At 50.0% G+C, this 21,596-nt stretch overlaps 10 protein-coding genes across 10 annotated transcripts; 7 read left to right on the forward strand and 3 right to left on the reverse strand.

Annotated features, from left to right (window-relative positions):
- Positions 1-309: 309 nt before the first annotated feature.
- N7489_008934 (SWAP/Surp domain-containing protein) lies at positions 310-2,655 on the forward strand (the record flags this gene model as incomplete). Its single annotated transcript, XM_056714684.1, has 1 exon — positions 310-2,655. One exon carries the CDS (start codon positions 310-312, stop codon positions 2,653-2,655), a length of 2,346 nt encoding a protein of 781 aa, XP_056562306.1.
- Positions 2,656-2,985: 330 nt separating this feature from the next.
- Positions 2,986-3,910, forward strand: N7489_008935 (nuclear transport factor 2 family protein; the record flags this gene model as incomplete). The annotated part of the gene is made up of 6 exons (XM_056714685.1): positions 2,986-2,992; positions 3,169-3,186; positions 3,345-3,409; positions 3,486-3,557; positions 3,633-3,731; positions 3,794-3,910. The coding sequence occupies 6 exons, from the start codon at positions 2,986-2,988 to the stop codon at positions 3,908-3,910; spliced, it is 378 nt and encodes a 125-aa protein (XP_056562307.1).
- A 269-nt stretch (positions 3,911-4,179) lies between these two features.
- N7489_008936 (PQ-loop repeat-containing protein) lies at positions 4,180-5,252 on the reverse strand (the record flags this gene model as incomplete). The annotated part of the gene is made up of 3 exons (XM_056714686.1): positions 4,180-4,774; positions 4,873-5,130; positions 5,185-5,252. The coding sequence occupies 3 exons, from the start codon at positions 5,250-5,252 to the stop codon at positions 4,180-4,182; spliced, it is 921 nt and encodes a 306-aa protein (XP_056562308.1).
- A 950-nt stretch (positions 5,253-6,202) lies between these two features.
- Positions 6,203-7,966, forward strand: N7489_008937 (aminoglycoside phosphotransferase family protein; the record flags this gene model as incomplete). Its single annotated transcript, XM_056714687.1, has 4 exons — positions 6,203-6,221; positions 6,278-6,573; positions 6,631-7,009; positions 7,059-7,966. 4 exons carry the CDS (start codon positions 6,203-6,205, stop codon positions 7,964-7,966), a joined length of 1,602 nt encoding a protein of 533 aa, XP_056562309.1.
- A 248-nt stretch (positions 7,967-8,214) lies between these two features.
- On the forward strand, positions 8,215-9,087 carry N7489_008938 (WD40 repeat domain-containing protein; the record flags this gene model as incomplete). Its single annotated transcript, XM_056714688.1, has 3 exons — positions 8,215-8,282; positions 8,344-8,653; positions 8,779-9,087. Coding segments are annotated over 3 exons (687 nt in total), but the record flags the coding sequence as incomplete, so codon positions are not given.
- Positions 9,088-9,725: 638 nt separating this feature from the next.
- ish1 (double-strand break repair enhancer MSC1) lies at positions 9,726-11,473 on the forward strand (the record flags this gene model as incomplete). Its single annotated transcript, XM_056714689.1, has 5 exons — positions 9,726-9,810; positions 9,864-9,914; positions 9,966-10,113; positions 10,184-10,942; positions 10,999-11,473. 5 exons carry the CDS (start codon positions 9,726-9,728, stop codon positions 11,471-11,473), a joined length of 1,518 nt encoding a protein of 505 aa, XP_056562311.1.
- Positions 11,474-12,757: 1,284 nt separating this feature from the next.
- On the reverse strand, positions 12,758-13,441 carry N7489_008940 (cytochrome b5-like heme/steroid binding domain-containing protein; the record flags this gene model as incomplete). The annotated part of the gene is made up of 3 exons (XM_056714690.1): positions 12,758-12,988; positions 13,066-13,303; positions 13,386-13,441. The coding sequence occupies 3 exons, from the start codon at positions 13,439-13,441 to the stop codon at positions 12,758-12,760; spliced, it is 525 nt and encodes a 174-aa protein (XP_056562312.1).
- Positions 13,442-14,107: 666 nt separating this feature from the next.
- On the forward strand, positions 14,108-15,663 carry N7489_008941 (uncharacterized protein; the record flags this gene model as incomplete). Its single annotated transcript, XM_056714691.1, has 2 exons — positions 14,108-14,238; positions 14,289-15,663. The coding sequence occupies 2 exons, from the start codon at positions 14,108-14,110 to the stop codon at positions 15,661-15,663; spliced, it is 1,506 nt and encodes a 501-aa protein (XP_056562313.1).
- Positions 15,664-16,190: 527 nt separating this feature from the next.
- On the reverse strand, positions 16,191-16,518 carry N7489_008942 (translation machinery-associated protein 7; the record flags this gene model as incomplete). Its single annotated transcript, XM_056714692.1, has 3 exons — positions 16,191-16,288; positions 16,343-16,432; positions 16,497-16,518. The coding sequence occupies 3 exons, from the start codon at positions 16,516-16,518 to the stop codon at positions 16,191-16,193; spliced, it is 210 nt and encodes a 69-aa protein (XP_056562314.1).
- Positions 16,519-17,237: 719 nt separating this feature from the next.
- On the forward strand, positions 17,238-19,772 carry N7489_008943 (putative serine/threonine protein kinase (Prp4); the record flags this gene model as incomplete). Its single annotated transcript, XM_056714693.1, has 1 exon — positions 17,238-19,772. One exon carries the CDS (start codon positions 17,238-17,240, stop codon positions 19,770-19,772), a length of 2,535 nt encoding a protein of 844 aa, XP_056562315.1.
- Positions 19,773-21,596: the final 1,824 nt, after the last annotated feature.

Below are 21,596 nucleotides of genomic sequence, written 5' to 3' on the forward strand. Positions count from 1 at the left end.
AGATTTATCAACAGTGCTGCTTTGCAACCATTTTCTCTTCTATGTTGTAGCTCTTCATGACCTTTTAAGCTCACACCGCCTACCCCAGCCAGAAGCATATGTACTGCCGTGCACGTGCCAAATAGATAATGCCCGGTGATTGGATGAAGCCCGACCGCCTACTATAGCCTAGTTAAGTTATCCGGAGATCAAGATGTTTACTCTTGCAGCTCTTCTAGAACTACTATCCGTCTGATTTTCCTCAAATAACTTCGTCCTGCTTGTATTTGAGATTGACTAGTTCCACTGCAGTTACAGCTCATTCTCATCATGCCAGACGAGTCGAAGGGGAAGAGCTTCCCTGACGTCTCGGCGAAACTCTCCGCACTTCCAAAGAAATCACTTTTTGAGCGTCAGAAGGCCGAGGCGGAGGCCAAGCGCGCCCGGGAAAAAGCAGAGACAGCTGCAGTCTATGAAGAATTTGTTAAATCGTTCGAAGAGGAGGATTCAGTCGTGCCCCAGTCATTGGATGGAGGGTCAAATACATTTAGAGGCCGAGGTGGTGGTCCTCCCAGGCGTCATTTCGCAGCTTCCTCTTCACGCGGCAGTGGCCATGGACCCTTAGGCCCCCCGCCGCCTTTACTCTCACACAAACGTTCCCACGAAACTTTCCCCCCTCCCCGTCGCGACCATCTCAAATCTGAAAACATGCTTACTTCATCTGAAGCCGACAGAGCACTTGAGGAGGAGGAGAGGGCAGCTCCAAAACCCACCTTGTACCTCGCATCGCTTCCTCCGGGGACATCTCCGTCTGTGATCAAGGCATTGATCCCCTCGAACCTGACTGTGGACAATGTCAAGATTATCACCCCACCCGGACAATCGCCAACCCATCGGGAGTCTTCTTCTGCGCTCGTTACCCTCGCAAGCGACTCGCCGGCCTCTAATATCGAAACAGCTGTCAGCACGCTGCAGAACAAATATCTTGGCTGGGGTTACTATCTGACGCTCTGCCGGCATCTTTCCTCTACCGCAATGAATTCAAACATGCATCTGCCCTCCGGTCTCTCCTCCACTACTACTTCTCATCCGTTTGGCGCCAAAGAAATTCCACAGAGTTCCGGTACAAGCTTGAGCCGAGCTCCACCACCAGGGCCACATCGCGGGGGATTCGCACCCCCAAGCTCCTATGGACCAAGCGTTGGTAGAAGTGGCCCAACCATGCAGGTGCAGGTGGAGCTACCGACAGACATAAGACAGTTAAGACAGATACACATGACGATTGAGCAACTCGTGAAACAAGGTCCTGGATTTGAGGCATTGTTGATGAGTCGGCCAGAAGTCCAGATGGACGAAAAGTGGGCCTGGCTGTTTGATCCGAGGTCGCCAGGTGGTGTCTACTACCGGTGGAAACTGTGGCAGGTCATCACAGACCCCAAGAAAAAGAACATCGATAAGCCGGCGATGATATTTGAAGGTGCTCCGCTCTGGTTACCCCCCAAGCAGCATCTTAAGTTTGAGAACGCCACTCGCATGGACCAACTCGTCTCACACCCCGACTACGACTCATCTGACGAAGAAGATACGGATGGAGAGCATGAAAAGCGCAACCTTGGTGGAGCACCTCCGGACGGATCCAACGCACACAGCGATGAACCTAACTTCTTGAACCCCTTGAAGATGGCCAAGCTTACTCATCTCTTTGCACGACTTCCGACGACCCATGCAAAGCTCCGACGTGGGGATACCGCTCGACTCACATCCTTCGCCATCAATCATGCGGCAATTGGGGCGCCTGAAGTTGTCGACATGGCTATTCGCAATGTTTTCCGCCCACTAGCTTACACCGGCGCCAACCCAAATCTGGACTTGGAAACAAGTGCTGCTAGCCTAGCAATTACAGATACCGACAATGCAACCCCATCCGGCGAACAACTGGATACGTCCTCGGCCAAGCTTGTCGGTCTCTACGTCATCTCCGATATCCTCTCGGCGTCGGCAACCAGTGGCGTCCGCCATGCATGGCGATACCGCCAGCTGTTCGAAAACGCCCTCCGTTCACGCAAGGTGTTTGAACACCTTGGCCGACTCGATAAGGACATGAAATGGGGGCGAATGAAAGCGGAAAAGTGGAAGCGCAGTGTTGGCACCCTTTTACATCAGTGGGAAGGGTGGTGTTGTTTTACGCAATCAAACCAGGAGCATTTCACCCAAGTTTTCGAAAAGCCACCGCTTACAGAAGCAGAATTACAGAAGCAGAAGGAGATGGAGGAGACCCAGGCAGAGCAAAATGCTGTTGCATTCGCCAAAAGCAAGAGTCGATGGAAGACAGTTGATGACGAGCGTAGTGGAAAGGTTGACCCTACTCGCCCTGCGAATGAGAACAAGTCATCTACCTCTGTCTACACAGTGGATGAATCAGTGAATGGAAAGGATGGGACCGCAATGGAAATCTGTGATTTGAAGAATGTTGATGGGGAGCCTATGCTCAAGGCGCCGTCATCGGGCGTTGAAGATACCCAAACCGAGATCCCCCAGCAGCTATCTCAGCACCCACATCAGCACCCAACTCCATCTGACAAATCTGAAAAATCAGCTGGGCAGCAGGAGCCAGAAACACGGCGCCGGAAGCCACGGCCCAAAGCTGAAGACATGTTCGCCTCGGACTCGGAGTAAGGTTGGGCATGATTGTAATTGTACCAATTATGGATAGCATCGGAACGATACCTGAAGGATACTTGTAATGAATAGCAATGAACAATGAATGAGTATTTAATATGTTTTCTCTTGTATATATAGACAGTTGTAGTAGGTAAAAGACCTGTCAAGCGGAGGCTCTTCAATAACAACATAAGGCAGCCAGGCATCATCGGCAGAACATTTCCTGCCCCACAACCCCTCATCAACAAATACCTTTCTCCCTTCGCGCTCAACTCTCTGTACCCGTCAAACACAATCGCATCACCTTTTTCTTTCTTTTATTCCAAATTCTACACCTTCCTCAAAATGGCTGGTATGTATTTCTCTCCTTGGCTCATATATGCCCCTCTCGAATGAGATGGAGGGGTCTGATCGTTTGGATCTCAGACAGCAGGTGTGACTATGTTGCGCAATGTCATGGGAAAACGAAGGAAACAATGTGAATATAACGATGCAAAGATTGACTAACCACCTTGGCAATTTATACAGACTTCAACACCGTCGCTCGTACGTTTTCCCCATATTTTCCTAGTTCATCCCACATGGATCTAGCAATGCGCCTGTTCTCAACAAACCTGTCATTCTGGGTGGAAATGATTCTCCAATAGATGGGTGTCATATTGTACACAAAGAGTCATATTCTAACTTGTGATCAACCTGTACAGAACAGTTTGTGCAGTTCTACTACCAGACCTTTGACACAAACCGCGCTGGCCTGGCTGGTCTCTACGTAAGCCCCGCTCTTGAGATATTCCTACAAGCCAACGATGTGTGAATCTGTACTAATAGCAATTATCAACCAATAGCGTGACCAGTCTATGCTTACCTTCGAGACCAGCTCGGTCCAGGGTGTCGGTGCCATCACTGAGAAGCTCGGCGTTCGTCAGCCCCAAATCCTGGCCCATGGGGGTCAATATGAAAGAAATATTCCAATACTGATTTCGTGACTCTAGGGCCTGCCCTTCCAGAAGGTTCAGCACCAGATTGCCACCTTCGACGCCCAGCCCTCCAGCGGAGACGGCATCGTTGTGCTTGTTACCGGCGCCCTCCTGGTATGTTGAATGCCCATAGCTTCTTCTCTTTTCTTAGCTAATGACAATTTCTCTATCAACAGGTCGACGAGGAGCAGAAGCCCATGAACTACACCCAGTGCTTCAAGCTGCAGCCCGATGGTGCCGGAAGCTACTTCGTGCTCAACGACGTCTTCCGTCTGATCTACAGCGCCCAGTAAATTATCGGGCCCGAACCAAATACCACGACGCCATGACAGGAGGATGTGTTTCTCATGAAGAGGATATGCCTTGGAGGCGACCGTGTTAAATATCTGTCGTTTTGTCGCAAGTGACCCCCCTCGACTTGCGATATGCCCATGGAACGATTAATAAGAATTTATTTTTTTGGATCACCTCATTCTAGAACTGTATACGATTTCGTTTCCATCAAGCTATAAAATAGCACTATATAAAAGCAACACGCAGAAAATTTGTTGTGCGCACATCACTAGCTCTGAAGCAGTGGTGTCTCTTCAGATGGTCGCTCCTCATGGCCAGGTTCTTGCTGGGCGCTCTCACCAGCAGAGGCCGATCCATTGGGCGCCCCATTCTGACCAGCCAGCTGCCCAACTTCTCGCTTGCTGTTGGGTCCAAAGTACTCAAAATAGATTGCCATCGCCAACAAGGTACCCTGCAAGCAGGCCGTGACAACCAGCACGCCCCAAATACTCCAGCCACTCCAACCCTTGCGCGCAGCTAGGCTACCAGCCCAGATAAGACTTCCCGGCGTCTGGATGCACATCATGGGGATACTCAAGCTCCCGACACAACGCAGCCGGAACGTAGTGTAGATCTGCGGGAAGTACTGGATCGACGCGAGGATCGCAGCTAGGACACCGAGGAAGTTCGCCCAGGCCGCAACAGCGGCCGGGTGGCGCAGCTCGAACGCTACGGAAATGATGATGGTGACGAGCGCGTGCAGTAGACATATCCCCGTTATGGCGAGCGCGGTTCGGTACGTCGGTCCATTGGTGGAAGACACAGTGCTCACTGGGTCTGTGGGGGAAGTGGCGCGCGGGAAGTAGATCACGAACAGCAAAAGACTAGATACGGTTAGACAAGCTCGGGTGTGGGTGTGGGGTGTTCGGTCGGGAATCCGGGATCAAATCAGAAAAGTCATTCGGTGCTTTGTTCGACTCACATGGAAAAGAAACAGAGCCATTGCATGGCCACCTGGAAGACACCCAGTAGTCCTGCGAAGCATGCGATCCCGCTGATCTCCTGGCAGCAGGCGACATCTTGCGCGGTGGATGGGAATACCAGGATATTGGCAAATGCCGATGTCCCTGATGTTACCCCTAGGAGGATGAAGTATGGGGAGATGCCGAAGGAGCTTCGACGGGTGATGATGCGGATGTGTTGGGGGAGGTATGAGCAGAGGATACCGAGGATAATCAGGCTATGGTACGTCAGTGACTGAGGATTATTGGTTTTAGTTCTGAGGAACACGTACACAGATAGCACAGTCTGAAAGATACCTGGCGAGGCCAGCTCGCGGCAGTATGGTGTTAATGGGTCCATTGTTGTGTTGTGTCTTTACAAATGTATGAAGCTCAAATGAGGAGGTCGGGGGCGGGAGCTCCCGAGGTCGTGACAACAGCTGATCACCAGTTCGTCACACCGGATGTTTCGCTCTCTACTTCATCAATATCAGAGGGAAATGATTGTTTCCAAAGACAAAGAGAAGTAATTCCCAAGGTATTATGAACCTGAGTACCTCGTTGGGTACCCCTCCCTGTCTGGATAGAGGGTGTCAATATTATGCACTATTCCGAGTTCGGATTAGCGTCAAATATCTTCCAAGGTGGAACTATACTAGTACAGAAGGCCTCATGGGCATCGTACTAGTAGATACATACGAGAATATGTAAATATGTATGTGGATAAGAACATGAACATGGCATGTGCATATATAAAACCTTGGAAGTGTTATTTATTGCCCTTTTGCTTTGATATCATGATGTAACCGAGAATATCTTAGCTCTACATATATAGACTTATCTATCAGCTTTTCTAGGAGGCGCTCCAAATAGAGACATAATAAACTGTCAAGAAAAGTCTCCTGTTTAACTGAAGAGTAGTGGAAAGTCTGCCTCCTAACTAAGAGAGCTAATTATAGTCGTCTAGATTAGTGCCCCTGTACGTGGCGGGTTGCCATGCCTGTATGTTGCCAAGACTAACGTCTATCGAGGGATCATCATCGCTCGGTTTGTGTAGCAAAGCAGCGTTCCCTGAATCAATATTATTTTTGCCCCTCAATTTCCTCGTCAATTTGATGTCGCTGTGATCGAATGCTACGTGATTTTCTGGAAGGTAAGCATCATCAGAGGCATTGCATTTCTTGGAAAATGTGCCGACGCCCATCCGCGCGTCATTCGTGCTATCTCCAAAGGATAATACCAAGCCCAAGGCAACACTGCCGCTCGATCTGGAAAGCTCCAGCGTTATCCTACGACCACAGTCCCACCAGCATGGGCCCTTCTCAGACAGGTAAGCACGTCCATCTGCCCAGGTGCGCGCAACTCAACATTACTAATCCGTACAAGACTGGAATTCTAACGATGAATTCTTCAAATTCACGCGTGGCCGCTTTATTGTAGATGAGGTAGAGAATCTTCGAAAGCGAGAGATCAGATTCGACATGAATAGGCTCGCACGTGTGGCAGCAGACTCGGTCGGCTCCTCTCGATGCATTTCTATCAAGAAGTACCCCGACGGCATGTTCAGCAAAGCATTCCTCATGTCTATGGACGATGGCCGAGAAGTCATAGCCAAGGTGCCTAACCCGAATGCTGGCGTCCCACACTTTACTACGGCCAGTGAAGTCGCCACTATGGACTTCGTATGTTTATATTGAACTCCATCCACACCGAGCCTTGCTAACACACTGATTTGGGAGGCCAGAAAAGTTTTTGAGACACCGGCGCCTCGCGTATACTCATGGAACTCGCAGGCAAGATCGCACCCAGTTGGCGCTGAATTTATCATCATGGATAAAATTGAGGGTGTTCCGCTGTCTCAAGTCTGGGGCACCTTGAAACTACCCCAGAAGCTTCAATTGCTTCTTGCCATGACACGTCTCCAGAAGCAATGGCTGAGCGTTTCATTTTCGCATTATGGCAGCTTGTACTACACAGGAGACGTGCAGCCACCAGAAGACAGCCACTACGTCAAGGATGGCAAGGCCATCAGAGATTCGGAGTTTGCTATTGGTCCGGCTACAGGCCGGGATTGGTTTGATGCAGACCGATCAATTTTGGACATCGAGAAAGGGCCATGTACGTCGTCGTTCGTATCTCCTTCGCACATCCGCTGATAAGCTTGTAGGGGCTTCTATAACGCAGTATCTGCAAGCAGTCGGAACGCGAGAGACGAAGGCAATCCAGTCTTTGAAACCTCCGAAACAGATTGCCTTATTTTGTGGCCCAAAACTCTACCGACCAGACAAGGAAAAGAAAATTACAGCTCTAACATGGTACCGACAAATCGTCGATGCCCTTATCCCAAAGGACACTGCCATCACCAGGCCCTGCCTCTGGCACAACGATTTGCACGATGACAACGTCTTCGTAGACCCAAATAATCCCGAAAAGATTACGGGCATCATCGACTGGCAGTCTTGCCACATCTCGCCCCTCTTCAACCACAGTCCCGACCCGGCCTTCCTCGACTGGGGTGGCCTTGAGCCTGAGACTCTGGATCTGGCGCCACAGCCGAAACTCTCTGGGCTTTCCCCAGAAGAACGATCTGCGGCTGTGCACGAATATACCATCCAAAACGTGTTAATTGGATGGCGAAAACTCATGCATGCCAAAAACCCAGACCTATACCGAGCAGTCGAGTTTCGAAAGACGGCGGCATACGGCCTGATATTTCTTGTCCACCGAACGTTCGAATACGGTGAGGCGCATTTCCAATCGCTTCTGGTCGATCTGAAGGACACGTGGGCGGACTTACCTGCCGTGAACAGCGACATCCCATTCCCGTTCGACTTTTCGGGAGAAGATTTTGAGCGTATTAAACTGGATAGCGATGGTGCAGTGGCAGGGACTGAGCTTGTTGCGGAGGTCAAAGAGATAATGGGCGATTTGTGGCCAGACAAAGGTTTCATCGAGCACGAGCGATACAATCATTGCAAAGCTACGCTCCACGAAGTCAAGGGTCAGATATTGGAGCAATTGGCTGAGACTGATGAGGAAAAGGCTGAATACGAGCGTTTTTGGCCGTTCGAATGATCTCTAGTATGGCGACCTATCTGAAAGCGATAATGTTGATTAACTGTCCTCCTGGGAGCACCAATCATCTATTATCATCATTTGGATTGAGATCACACTTCTTGGAACTTATGCTTGCTGGGTTTCCTGGCTATTCGATATGTATGTATCCATGACGAAACTGACCAAGGCAGAGCCACAAGTCCCGTGGGCTTTCTGAGATTTACAGGATGCCAGACGATTTGCGTCAAGGAATGCCGTCATAGCAAATGAAGCCCCTCCCCAGATTTATTGATCGGGTCTTCTCTTTGCCCCGAAAGGCTCGATTATACGAAAGGTGTTTGCTAGGTACCTCCAACGTGGATTTCCGAAGTCTCAGGCGTTGAAGAGAATTGAAGCGCAGACGTTCAGTCTTTTGACGACTTCTCAGGGCGGGGTTTCCCAATATCCTTCTCTCGAGATAGCCGGACCTTAGCATATGGTGCCAATAATAGCAGTATCAAGCTTCGGGCCGTCATGACGGGAGTCTTGAGGCAGTCTTTGGAACGGCATCCACAGGATATAGAGGGCGTTTCTTTGGTTTCTTTTTCGCCAAACGGTCAACTCCTCGCGTCCATCGCTTTTGATCGCACAATCAAGCTTTGGGATCCCGCCGAAGATAGGCAGTATATCCCAAAAGCAACCATTGGCGCCTGGTGTACCTCGACTGTGTGCTGCGTTGGCACCCAGTGACAAAGTTCTCGCTTCTATTTCAACCGACAAGATCAAACTATGAAGAATTGCGAAGGCTGCAATTGAGCTCATTTCCATCTTTCAGGGCCCGAGATCTACAGACGAGCCGTCTTAAGGTTCGCGAGTTGACATTCTCTCCCTGTAGCCGCTTTTTAGCCTCCCATTCGGGGAACACTATTCAGCTTTGGGACGTAGACACGGAGACAGACTCTCTGCGCCTGAGACATACTCTGGATGGACACCTATATCATCTTTGGGGTCCTCTATCATTTTCGCCAAACGGCCAGCTTCTAGCTACTTCTTCAAGTGATCACATGCTCACTTTTCGGAACACAAGAACTGGCTCTTTATGGCTGCCTCTGGAGTACCAACCCAGCTGCTTCATGATCCATGGCAGCGTCCTTGTGCTTGGGTATGGATCAGGAAGGGTTTTGTTTATAACTTCTGTCCTTAGTGGTATTGTGAATGAAGTTAGATGGAAGTCTCTTATGCCATGTTGCTTCTTTGCATGTTAAGGTACTTATTCTGGCGCATAGTATGTAGTAATTTGTAAGCTGGAGCAGAGCTCTGCGATATGGGATGTTGAAATGCCTCCGAATAGCGTCTAAGTGCAAGTAATAGGGAATGGGCGAAAGAGGTGACTTTATAGACGCATGGCAAAGGGAACACGCTAAACCCAAAATGGCACACTAAACCATATCAGGTAACCTTGGAATCCATATAGATTAGGATGTAGAGCAGGAGAGCATTATAGATACAAAGTGGTATAATATAGATACCTAGGTAGGTATCCATATTCAATTGAATAATCACAGAAAAGGTCTTGGCAAATGTTCCAGAGCAGGGCAGAACAGAATGGACTGATGATTCATGCACTCCAGCTCAATCCAAGGCAAATCCCCCAACTACGTCACTGCGCAATCATCCGCCCTTTCTTGCTTTCACAGCTCTCTTTAAAATATTCCATACTCTCTTCACTGGTACATTCATACTTCATTCTTGCTAGACCCCAAAAATACTTTTATCATTTTGTCCAACACAACACACGATGAAGTTGAATTTGGCCACTGGCCTCATCTGCTTGCTCGCTTCCACTGAAGTAGTGGCAGCTTCCAGTTGGTGGAGCAAGGCTAGTATGTTATCTTGGGTACATAAATTCCCTTTCGCAAGCTAATACCATCAACAGTCTACAACAGATGGCATGAATCTGAGCTCGAGCGATGGCTCTCGGACCATAGTACGTAGCACTTCTCCTTCTAACAACCTCGTATACTCACACTTCATACAGATATCCCCTACCCCAGCCCTGCAGACCGCCGCGACCTGGAGAACCTGGTCAAGACCAACTGGGATAGCAAAGTGCAGAAGCCCCTTGGACAAGCTGCCGATCACGTCAATCACGAGCTCCATCATGCCAGAGAATGGGTCTTTGATACGTAGGGTGATCACATTTCCCTAGTATGAATGAAAGCTAACCGATATAGTTGGTCCGACTCTCAGTTGAAGGCATTCCTTGATCGCCATGGCATACCTGCCCCCCCAGCCCCGCAGGCGCGACCTTCTGATCAAGACCGCGCGTGAGAACTATGAGAAGATCGCCACCAAGGTTGGCCAAACCGCTTCCTACCCCGGAGACTGGCTGTATGAGGAGTGGTCCGACTCGGATCTCAAGCAATGGCTCGACGAGCGTGGATGGCCGGTGCCCCAGCCGTCCGAACGTGACAAGCTCATTGCATCTGTTCGCCGCAACTCGCGCATTATCAGCTTGCAGTCCCAGAGCCTGGCTGCATCTGCATCCGCTGAGGCCGAGGCTGCCAAGGAGTCTCTGAGTGATCAGCTTTTCAACGCCTGGTCCGACTCGAAGCTGAAGGAATTCCTTGACGCGCACAATGTCAAGGTGCCTCAGGGTTCGAAGCGCAATGAACTCATTGCTCTGGCACGGAAGAACCGTAACTATCTTTCTGGCCAGGTGTCGAGTGCCTCCTCCGCTGTGGAGGATGCGTTTGGCGCTGCTACCACCAAGGCTGGGAATGAATATGCGCGCGCTACCGATTATGCCAAGCTGAAGATCGAGGATGCTTTCGAGACTGCGTTGAATGGCTGGTCTGACTCTCGCCTGAAGGCCTTCCTTGATGCCCGAGGCATTCCCGTCCCTCAGAACACCAAGCGCGATGAACTCGTTGCTAAGGTCCGCGCCAACGCGCACAAGGCTGCCGGTGGGTGGAATAAGTACAGCTTCGATACTTGGGATAAGGAACATCTGGTGTAAGTACATATCTGTCTTTTGATTATGATCTCAGTAGCTTACCTTTCTTTCCCAGGAACTACCTGTCCGCCGTGAACCACAAGGCGGCCCAGAAGGCTGATGCCTCACGCGAAGAGCTTGTTAAGAATGCCCAGGACTCATACGCCAAGGCTTCCAAGGCTGGCGGCGAACAGTACGCTTCTGCGACTGCTGCCCTGGCGCAGGCGACTGGCAGAGCCAAGGATACCACTTTCGACCAATGGTCGCAATCCGAACTCAAGGATTACCTGGACAGCTACGGCGTTCCTACCTACCAGGGTTCGAGCATCAACGAGCTCCGAGCTGCGGCCCGACGCAACGCCCAGTACTTTAAGTATGGCACCGCAAGTCCGCAAGCTACCATTTATGCCAAGGTCATGGATACTTTGCAGTGGGTTGTGGATCAGTTGAAGATCGGCGCTGCTAGTGGCCGCGCCCAAGGCACTGAAGCTGCTGAAAAGGTCCAGAAGAAAGTCTCCGACCACACAGAGAGACTGCGTGGAGAACTTTGAACTACCCTTTTCTTATTCAGATCTTTCTTGATTTCTTCTGCAACAAAGTGGGAATGCACTATTGGTTTTGTGATATCTTTTAAGCTACGAAGATTATGACATTTGGATTGTAACACTTTTAGTTACATGGCTTCTATTGTAGATTATCAATAGTCTTCTATTTCCAAGATGGAAAAGCTTAAGATGGATTCTTGTACACTACGTAGGTACTGTAGGCAAGTCAAATAAGTACATGTAATGAACGAGGGACGCAGAGAAATAGAGCAGAGAAGTATAGTACTGGTAGGCCCTTATTACGGAGTATGTATCTCAAAAATATAAAACAATATATGCTAGTTTCTTTTACCACGACGCTCATGCCTTCCAATATTCCTAATACACGCTAAAAGCCCGACCTTCAGGAAGGGGCACATGAGGCTGTCTTCCATCTTTGCTCAGCGAGAATTCCGTTAAACCCGGCAATGGTAAGCTAATAGCTGACGGGCGTTGTTAGGGAGTTGGTCAGGCGATGTATAGTTATCTTTTGTACATAGTTCCGAGTAATCAATCTATCATTCCTACACTTTCCAAATAAGGGGTGTGGGTGTGCGTATCCTGGGGGTATCTATATCAACTACGAGTACCCTGAAAGATACATGTAATGATCAGCAGACTGTAAAATCCAGTGAACATTGGATGTATACCTATAAGCACGTGATTTGATGATCTGCAGCCTCCCGTACTCCCCAGATTCCCATCTCATCCAATCAAATCACTTCCAAGGTCACCAGTTGTACATCTTGGAATCCGTGTTCCCATTCCTTTTGGGGCATTGGATCCTGGCGACGAAGTATGATGGTCTTCTAGGATATATCTAAGTCTTGGCCAATACTAGGAAGATCTCGGTTTTAGCTGTAGCCCGAGGGCGTTTTCACCCCCACAGTCGACGAATGCTGTTGGCCTACTCAACTTCTTCCTAGCTGGTATCCTTTTCCGAGACCCGAAAGTTTGGTATAGAATGTGAGCTCGGATTTCTCTTCTCGCTTAAAAAAAAAAGCAGTTAATATGAAGTGTCAATGCTAGTAGCAGAACTTGGCCAGCTGGGTTACAATTCGAGGACCAAAGATGATATTCCAAATAAACCCGAGATTCGGCTGCGGCGCTTTTGAATTGATGCTAAAAAACGAAATATATCACATATCCCTCGTGTTTTCGAAGCTCACGCTGGTCATTGTAAGTGAGATATCGGTCATTGTCGTACACACCCTCCTTAATATGTATCCCCTAGATGCTTTTGCTGCGCGGTCACGATTTAGGAGCTTCAGGGTCACCCTCAGCCACCAACTTGCCAACAACCAGGTACTTCTCCAAAAAGCGGTCTTCCCACGACTGTAGGTTCTCCAGCTGCTCCGCATCCAAATCCTTCAGATCATCCAACGGCGCTGACAGGTCCTTGGTCAGCATCTCCTCGTCGAAGCTCTGGAAAGCCAAGCCCCGCGAGGCGTCCCGGCCAGCAAAGTTCTCATAAGGTCCGCCCTATTCCAATCGTATCGTCAGCTTCGGTTCCAATGGCGCTTACTAGCACTTCCCCAATTCCAAGCACAAGCACATACCGGCCCATAGAAATTCCGGCCAGGGCTGACATCGAAGACGCGGCCGCGGACGGACAGGTAAACGGGACGGCCTTCCTCGCCGTTAAACTCAATAAGTGTTTTGGGGGTGTAGGTCTTGAAGACGGTTGGCGGTGGAGCACGGGGAAGAGTGATTGGCGCCTTGGGACGGAAGTGCCAGTACACCAAGACTGCAAAGAGGGAGACTAAGATCAGATTGATGGGTGAGGCGATAGACATCCTGTTGGGTAGCGAGGGGTTAGTCGGGTTGGTGTCTCGTCATCCGTGCGTATGAGGTCAGTTGAGATCCGGGGGACACGAACACTTCAGCCTGTGGGGCGGAATCTGTATTTTCTAGATTAGCGGGTGTCCAGACCATGAGCAACGTGGGACAAGTATGTGTATACCCATTATAGCAGATCGCAATTATCTTGGAGAGAGCAGGTGGAAAGTCCGGAATCTCGGGATGACATCGACCATCAACATAAATCCCCGCTCCACGTGATTGGCCCTTATAGTATGGACATTTCTCTTTCATTCTTCTTCAGGTTATATTTAGGAATTTATCTACCTATGCATTCCTCTCACGTGTGAATTAATTAAAGAATAGGCTCTCGGACTTCAAAATACAACGTAAAACGCCCAACAGTCCCTGAAATGTTTCAACTCCACTGGACTATCGCCCCCGTTTTAATCTGCCCACTTCTATTTGCGGATGCCATGTTATTTTATGTTATTTTTAATTTAACCATTGAGTTCCTTATTTAGTTCTCCTTTCTTTGCTTGTGCTTAGCTGTTCGAATCATTTCCACTTGTATATTTTTCGCGTTCTTATTCGTATATTCCACAGGCTTCCGTGTTAGGCTGTGCACCGCGGCCTACAAAAACAGAGCCCCTTCCAGATTCTACACTTCTTTGCCTCTTTTCATTCCCTTTCATCCTTTCTTTTATGACTTAAATTTGCTCATCGTTTTGCGTGGATCCCGCGCTTTCATTTCCGACCAAAATCAACCTTCTGGCACGTCTAGAACGTGAGAAAATCGATATGTGGTCTAAAAGACCGTTCCACAAGGCCAAACGGCCTTCGATCAGCGGCCCCATATTGAGCGGTAACCCACCCACCACATCAGACCCTGTGCATGATATGGTCACAACAACATTGCCCACTCTGCCTGAGTAAGTCTTGTCTTTGTTACGTGTTGAATAACATAACTAATGAGAATCAGCGAATTGCATTCATCATTGCAACCCGATCCCGTCCCGCGCGGTGATCTCAATAACAAACACTCGAAAGTCTCGCCTGTTGTTTCGCCAATGCTTGAAGCTCAGAGGCGGGCAAGCCAAAGTAGTTTCTGTGTCTCGCCCATTGGCGACGGAGACCAGCTCTCTGATTATGCACGACAGGAGAGAGGGACCTTATCATCGCCATCTCCTATTCCCAAGATAGATGTTGACACACCCTCTCATTCCCGTGTTCAGCCTGTCCAACCTGTACAGCCTGCCCAGCATGACCAGGACTCTAGACGATTTATCTCTGGCAAACCGACACGCTGGGATAACTTTTCGAGCGAGCCGGCCTCGAGTGACGTGGGTAGAGCTAGCCAGGTTGATCCCCGTAACACGTCTTTCCACAAACCCTCCGGGGCCCATGCGTCCAATCTACTAAACTGGGGCCAGGGATTCAATCCTAAGAAGACCCTCAATGCAGCTCGACACCGGATCAGCAGTTTCTCAAAGCCCGAAGATGTTTCGAAAAAGGAACCCAGAAGTAGATCGTCGTCACGTGGGTTCCCAATGGAAGAGCATTCCAGCAAGCGCAATGGCAACGACGCTCGAAAGCCGAGTCCTCAACCCGATAACTTTAGCTTCGCTCCTACAACTGTGACCACTATCACCGCCGGTGGTCCAGTATCATTTCCCCGGAGACCGGCAACAGAGAACGCTCCAAGCCGCCAGCCCAAGGACGACAAACCGATACTCAAGTTCGACGACGATTTTGGCGACATGATGCTCACGAGCCATGAGCCCAGGAGCCGTTTCAGTGCAACTACATACACAGCCACCGAACCCGGCAGCCAAGGCGCAAGCCCGCGAGAGAGCATGCAGCTCGAAACCCGGTCTACAGACGACGTGTCCACATCCTCTATCATGGCCCGACGCCGCCCAGTCCCAACTGGGGTGCTGACATCGAAAAAGCCCGACTCGACCAAACCCGTGCGAAAGCCCACTCCATCCCAGGTCGCGCAGGTCGCGCAGACGCCCGTGCAGTCGCCTTCGTCTCCACCTAAAATGCCACTAGATGCGAAGGGCCGCATTGAAGCAATGGAGGCCAAGAAGGATGATCTGACTCAGCGCAGATTCAGTCTGGAGGCGTTGGTTCTTGAATTGAATAAGGTCGTTCAGCCTACGTCGGCTGTGTATGATCTGGCTGCTAAAGCTGAGGCCCAGAAGAGCATCAAGGGCATAGAAGACGAGATTGCGGATATCAAGAAGGAGGAGCACGATCTTGGTATGAAGATTTCTCGAGCATGGCGTCGTCTGGACGAGAAGGAGAATTCTGGCGATGGCAATAATCTCTGGGTGAAGCGAGTCACTAGTTAGTGGCGGTTTGATGGCTGTTGAATTGCGATTTGATCTACGCGCGACTGTTCTTGATCTCATCTCTGATGCTACTGTGGACTTGTTAGTCTCCTGTCTGCTTCTTTTTCCGAAATTGGGGCATGGTGGTTGTGTTTTGAGCGTTTGATTCCCCTGCATGGCAGGATGATACCCATTTATTCGGAATATGGCGGTTTATGTTGATGTATTTTTGTTCGATTAATCTCATAGCCTTTGTTTTCTTTGTTTTTCTTTTTTTTCTTTCGAGAATCGACCATACTAGGAAGCTCGTATGTATGAAAATGCGATCAAGCGCGAAATGGTATTGGTGGCTAAACATATACAAAAGACCCATAGGAACGAACCATGAGTGCAGTGATGCTGTCGCGATCACACATTCGAAGCCACCCATCCTCCGCTCTCATTGAACATGGCTCGTGTAGGTCGTGAATGTGGACTCAAGAAACCTGGTGTCAAGGCTCGTTGTAAGGATTGTCGGCAAGTGATCCGTCGAGGAGTATTCGATCCGCTTATTTCTTGCCGGACTTCTTGATGCCTTGCTGGCCGGTGTTGAGAGGGCCCTTCTTGCCCTTAGCCGCGTCCTGCAACTCCTTGCGGGCCTTGGCGTCTAAGAAGTTCATCAGTTAGTGGCGCTCTGAATAGGGTGTTCAAAAAGTCATACCAGCCTTGAGCTTGGCCTGGTGAGCGATCTCATCCTCATCGAGCTCCTTCTTCTCCTTCTTGGCGGCCTTCAAGGGCTTGGCCTTTCCACCTGTAAAATCATGATATTTTAGTAACTGGGTTCCGAGAATACTGGAATCCGAGATAACACAAACCTTCTCTGCCGATACCACCCATTTTTTTCTGAATATAGTAACTGGGAGAGCGGGTTTGAAAGGAGTACTAATATGTATGGCGGGGTGACTTGACGGCGTTGACGATGAGAAAAAAATATTACATGAGGGGTGCTTATTGGCCACCCTCTATGGCCTGGGCTGGGGCAAAGGTTGGGCAATTTTTGGGAAAGTTACTAGCGGTATAAGATTCTGTATTATTTCAGGCACATACACACTCATTATGCTACATACACATGTTGGAATGAGGCTACTTATGGACTTGGTATTCGAAATACTTGGGGCTATACTGTAAATGGTTAGTGGAGCCGGAGGAAAATGCTGTCCGCCAAGGGCAGCAAAACGGCAGAACTCAAGCCGACCGCCTACCACAACTGGACAAGCGCCGATTTCTGCCTTATCTCGACCATCGCATCCGCTATGGCTTCGAATGTCCTCTTCCATCTCTTGTTGTCATCGATATCCTGTGCACGTGCTTTTGTCAAGCCTGTTTCTCCAGCAAGCAATGTGTCTGGGATTTTAATCACTTTTCCAAGGCTTTGGTGTGAAGGCAGGCCTTTTACAGCCGGTTGGACTTCACAAACCCTGAGCAGACTTATTGTCGCTGGAGCTTTTGCTAACTGAGCCTTATTCTTGAAGCTTCCTCCAACAGTCGAGTGAAGTGAATCCAAGAGACGAGCATTGTTCCCACGTCTTGTTTGAATCCCTCGAGCGTTAGCGACCATGTCGCATCCCAGGTCGAGGTCTTCATCGGTCCCCTCTGAGGGTGAGATCGTCGAATCAGGCCCAGAGACGAAGGCAACTGCGTCAAAACCTCCTTTTAATGGCACCAGCGTTGACCGTCCCACCAGAGCTAGCCCATCCTCTGCCCCCAGATCTCCCGCGTCGTTGAAAGGCACTCGAACGCCACTCCGGCTGAGGTCGCGGACCAGGTCCCTATCGAGATCCCGCTCTCGCTCCCCGTACAGAGAGAATAAGACCCAAAAGCGCGGTTACGACGACCTTCCCGAGTCCTATGATGGTGGTTACGACAGGCGACCCCGCCATGAGCCCCCGAGACGCTACAGGTCTAGGTACGACGACAGACGCCGTGACAGACCCGCTCCTAACAGGCGCCCGAACTCATACTACGATTATGATCGCGAAGAGTCCCATGGAGAACCGCTACGATACACCGATGATTACGACCGACATGACCGACACAAGGACAAGCGGCAACGCACCCGCAGTCGCAGCCGATCCCCTTACCGTGAATCAAGAAAGCCCAAGCAGTATTCAGGTGATGAACTTGATTTAAACGTGGTTAATCCAGGGTCTTCGGTGGATACCGGAAGGCGCTTGTCCTCTGAACAGTTGGTGAGGGAACGAGGAAAGGCTTCGGTTGTCGCTCCGGACATGAAGCTTGGTGCTGAAACACGAAAGAATCAGGTGCAGGCTTCTATTAATCTTCAAGCCCATGTGTCTGACGAGTATGTTTATTCTGTTACTGATGAACCAGCATTCGTGACTGACCTCTGTCCCAGAGAAACCACCCCTAACCCAGAGGTTGCGCAAGAACCGGAGCTCGCTGAGCCCATTAACGAAATTGACGCACTTGAAGCTCGCCGGAAACGCCGTGAAGCTATTCGGGCGAAACACCGAAGCCAGGCGACCCCACTGCATCTCAAAGCACTAAATGTCGGTGACGTTGAAACGGATTCATCCACGCCTAGCACTGAGCCAACTAGTGCAAAGGAGACATCTGGTGGGTTTCGCTCAGAAAAGCTTAGCTTGGTATTAACAAAACTGACGCCTGTGAACTCAACAGATTCTCCACGGGCATCCCCCTTCGAACAATCCGGGGAGGCATTCGCTGGTTTTAGTATTGGAAAAGACATGGACATGGTCAACTCCAATGCGCCTGTTATCGATACTGATAAGGATGCTCCCTCTGCTGCTGATTATGATCCGACTCTTGATACGAAGAAAGAAAGACAGAAACATGGCGATGTACAGAATGGAAAGGACGACGTTTCCTCTGCAGCATACGACGAAACCAAGGCTGCCAAGCAGGACATTCTCCTCCCTGATGCTGCTCCAGCGCCCCCGCCCAAGACCGAGGCGTTCGACATGTTCGCAGAAGACGACGATGACATGTTCGCTGAGGAAGCACCTGATGTCAAGCCGGCGCATGCTTCGGCCACAGCTGTACCGCAGGGCAAGGAACTAGACGTCAGCATGATGGATAACTGGGATGATTCGGAAGGCTATTACGCCGTTCGACTCGGAGAGCTGATCAACGGACGATATCATGTCCATCAAAACCTTGGCAAGGGAATGTTCTCGTCTGTCGTACGTGCAACTGACACCCAGACAGGAAGTCTGGTTGCAATCAAGATAATTCGCCAGAACGCCATCATGCGCAAGGCCGGCATGAAGGAGATTGGCATTCTGGAGCAGCTACACGAAGCTGACCCGCAAAATAAAATGCACCTCATCAAGTTCGACCGCTACTTCGATCACAAGGGCCACTTGTGCATGGTGTTTGAGAACCTTAGTATGGACCTGCGTGAGGTCCTGAAAAAGTTCGGCAGGGATGTTGGCTTGAACCTGCGCGCTGTTCGGGCCTATGGCCAACAGATTTTCCTTGGGCTGTGTCTCCTTCGCCGGTGTAACATCCTGCATGCAGATCTCAAACCGGATAATCTTCTTGTGAACGAGCAACGCAACATTCTGAAAGTTTGTGACCTGGGTTCGGCGTCGCCGGCCTCTGATAATGAGATTACGCCTTACCTCGTCAGTCGTTTCTACCGTGCACCGGAGATCATCCTGGGTATCCCCTTCGACTACGCCATCGATGTCTGGTCCATTGGCTGTACCCTCTTTGAGCTGTACACGGGCAAAATTCTTTTCACTGGCCGGAACAACAACCAGATGCTTCGCTCCATCATGGAGTGCCGGGGCAAGTACCCGCCGAAGCTTCTTCGCCGCGGATCCCTGGCCCCTCATCACTTTGATGAAATGCTAAACTTCCACAGCGTGGAAGAAGACAAGATCACCGGCCGTCTTCACACCAAGGTTGTGGACTTCAAGAAACCGACGCGGGACTTGAAGACGCGCCTCATGCCGCAAGGAACACGCGGAATGCCCGATGCTGAGGTCAAAGAGCTGACGATGTTCTTGGACTTACTCGACCGGTGCTTGAGTCTTAATCCTGAGAAACGGATCACGCCCGCAGAGGCTTTGAAACACCCCTTCCTGGCGCCTAGGGCTGCGTAACTAAGTTGCGTGATGAAAGGTTTGTACTGCATGGATTTCATCTTGATTTCTCTGATTCTACCAGGGTGTCCAACCCTGGTCCTGGAATGGCATAGCTTGGCTGGAAGGCTCGGCGCTACCGGGGAGCATCTATGTGGTTTTTTTTTAATTGTCAATATGCAAACTGCGACAGTAACTTAGCATTTAACTTTCCGAATCAAGTCCATATGTTTGTTGTATGTAACATTCCTACAACGCATCAACCCCTGACCGTCCTCGTCCAAAGCTCCTACTGAAACTGGGGGTGGCTTGGGATTTGTCCAACCTTTCGTTAGAGCATAGACATAGCTCTGCGTAGCCAACAAAGAAACCCATACGGAGTTACTCCGTGCATCATCCCGTAGTCCCACATTGACCACCAGCTCTTGCCAAAAACAAACCCCTGGCCGCCAATCGCAACACCCAGCACATCGGTAGCGCGCGATAACCCGATCCTGAATACAATTCATCACTATCACGAACAAAGAAACAAACACACAAGCCCCAGCCCCCGGCCCCACGGCCCCCTTCGGCTTTCGCCCCCTATCGAACCCAAGACCCTGGTAACATAGATCTGGAACTAATCGAGCTACAACTCCACAATATCGTATGATCCCAATATCCCGTAACAAAGAACCCCAAACCTTCAAGCCCAGCCCCAGTCCAAAGACGGCAACACTCAACTCAAAACCGGACAGAACCTACGGAACCGAAGACCCCGTGTTCTGTACGAAGAGTTCTAGATCGCCTCTAAGCCAAACTCAGTCTTAGTTCCGCCCACATCCGTGGTTCAGTAATGAATAGCCGGAACCTTCGAGTCTTCCTGGGCTCGGTTCTCATTTTTGAGTTGTGGGGGCAGAGAGAGAGCCTTGGATTCGGGAAAGAGTCTTAGTCTATCTTACCTCGACCACGGAAGTACGGAGTAGAGGGATGGTAGGTCCATATGGTAGATGCTAGCATATCCGATTGGCACGATGCTTTTTCTGCCATGCATGTTGAAGTATGGAGTACGGAGCACCGGACACAAGACTGGACTATTGCCTCCTTCCGCGGGTCTGTTCTCCTAGGGGCGGCAAAGGCGGGAGCCCTCGATTGCGCTCGTGTTTCCCGGTGGCTGTTGGTGGCTGTTGGTGGCTATCGATGGAAGACATGTCGAGGTCATTGTTGGCAAATGGGAGGATGGTGCGGCGGGCTTGGGCTTGGAGAGGTGCCGATAGGGTGGTTTTTTTCTTTTTCTTTTTGTCTTGGATTTGCTTTTGGCCTGGCTAGTTACAAACTAGTAGAAGATATTGTTTTTCTAGCGTTGCTTACGGTCGATTTGGAAAAAGCAATGAGGATGGATATCTGTTCCGTGCTGATTTGATAGTCGCTGCATGTAGTTTAGTTTGCTTTCAGGCCCACGTACTCGATGTACCATGTACTCATAGTCATCATCATATCAATCCATGATATGAAGCACATTCACTTTTCGACCGTCATCAGAATTATGATAACATTCATACAATTACGTGTGGTCCATCGGGTCATTGAGTGGAAGTGGAGTGTTCCAGAAGGCGAAGGCGATCAACGGAAGAAAGGAGCCCCTTGCCACGAGCCTGGGTATGAAATCCACATCCACTGGCCGGACGAGTCAAAATGCCGTATATTCTTGTATACGAAATCAAAGACGAGCATGGCCCCCGTGGCAAAAGAATCCGCGACCGCAAAAATAGGACTAGAGCGGGCGTTAAATCTCCGATCCCCTTTCGTCAGGTTTGTTGATCTATTGGTCTATTGATCGGGACTAGACATGGATGTTCGCGCCAT

Source organism: Penicillium chrysogenum, assembly GCF_028827035.1.
Source record: "Penicillium chrysogenum strain IBT 35668 chromosome Unknown utg000005l_segment0_segment0, whole genome shotgun sequence".
Classification (NCBI taxonomy): domain Eukaryota; kingdom Fungi; phylum Ascomycota; class Eurotiomycetes; order Eurotiales; family Aspergillaceae; genus Penicillium; species Penicillium chrysogenum.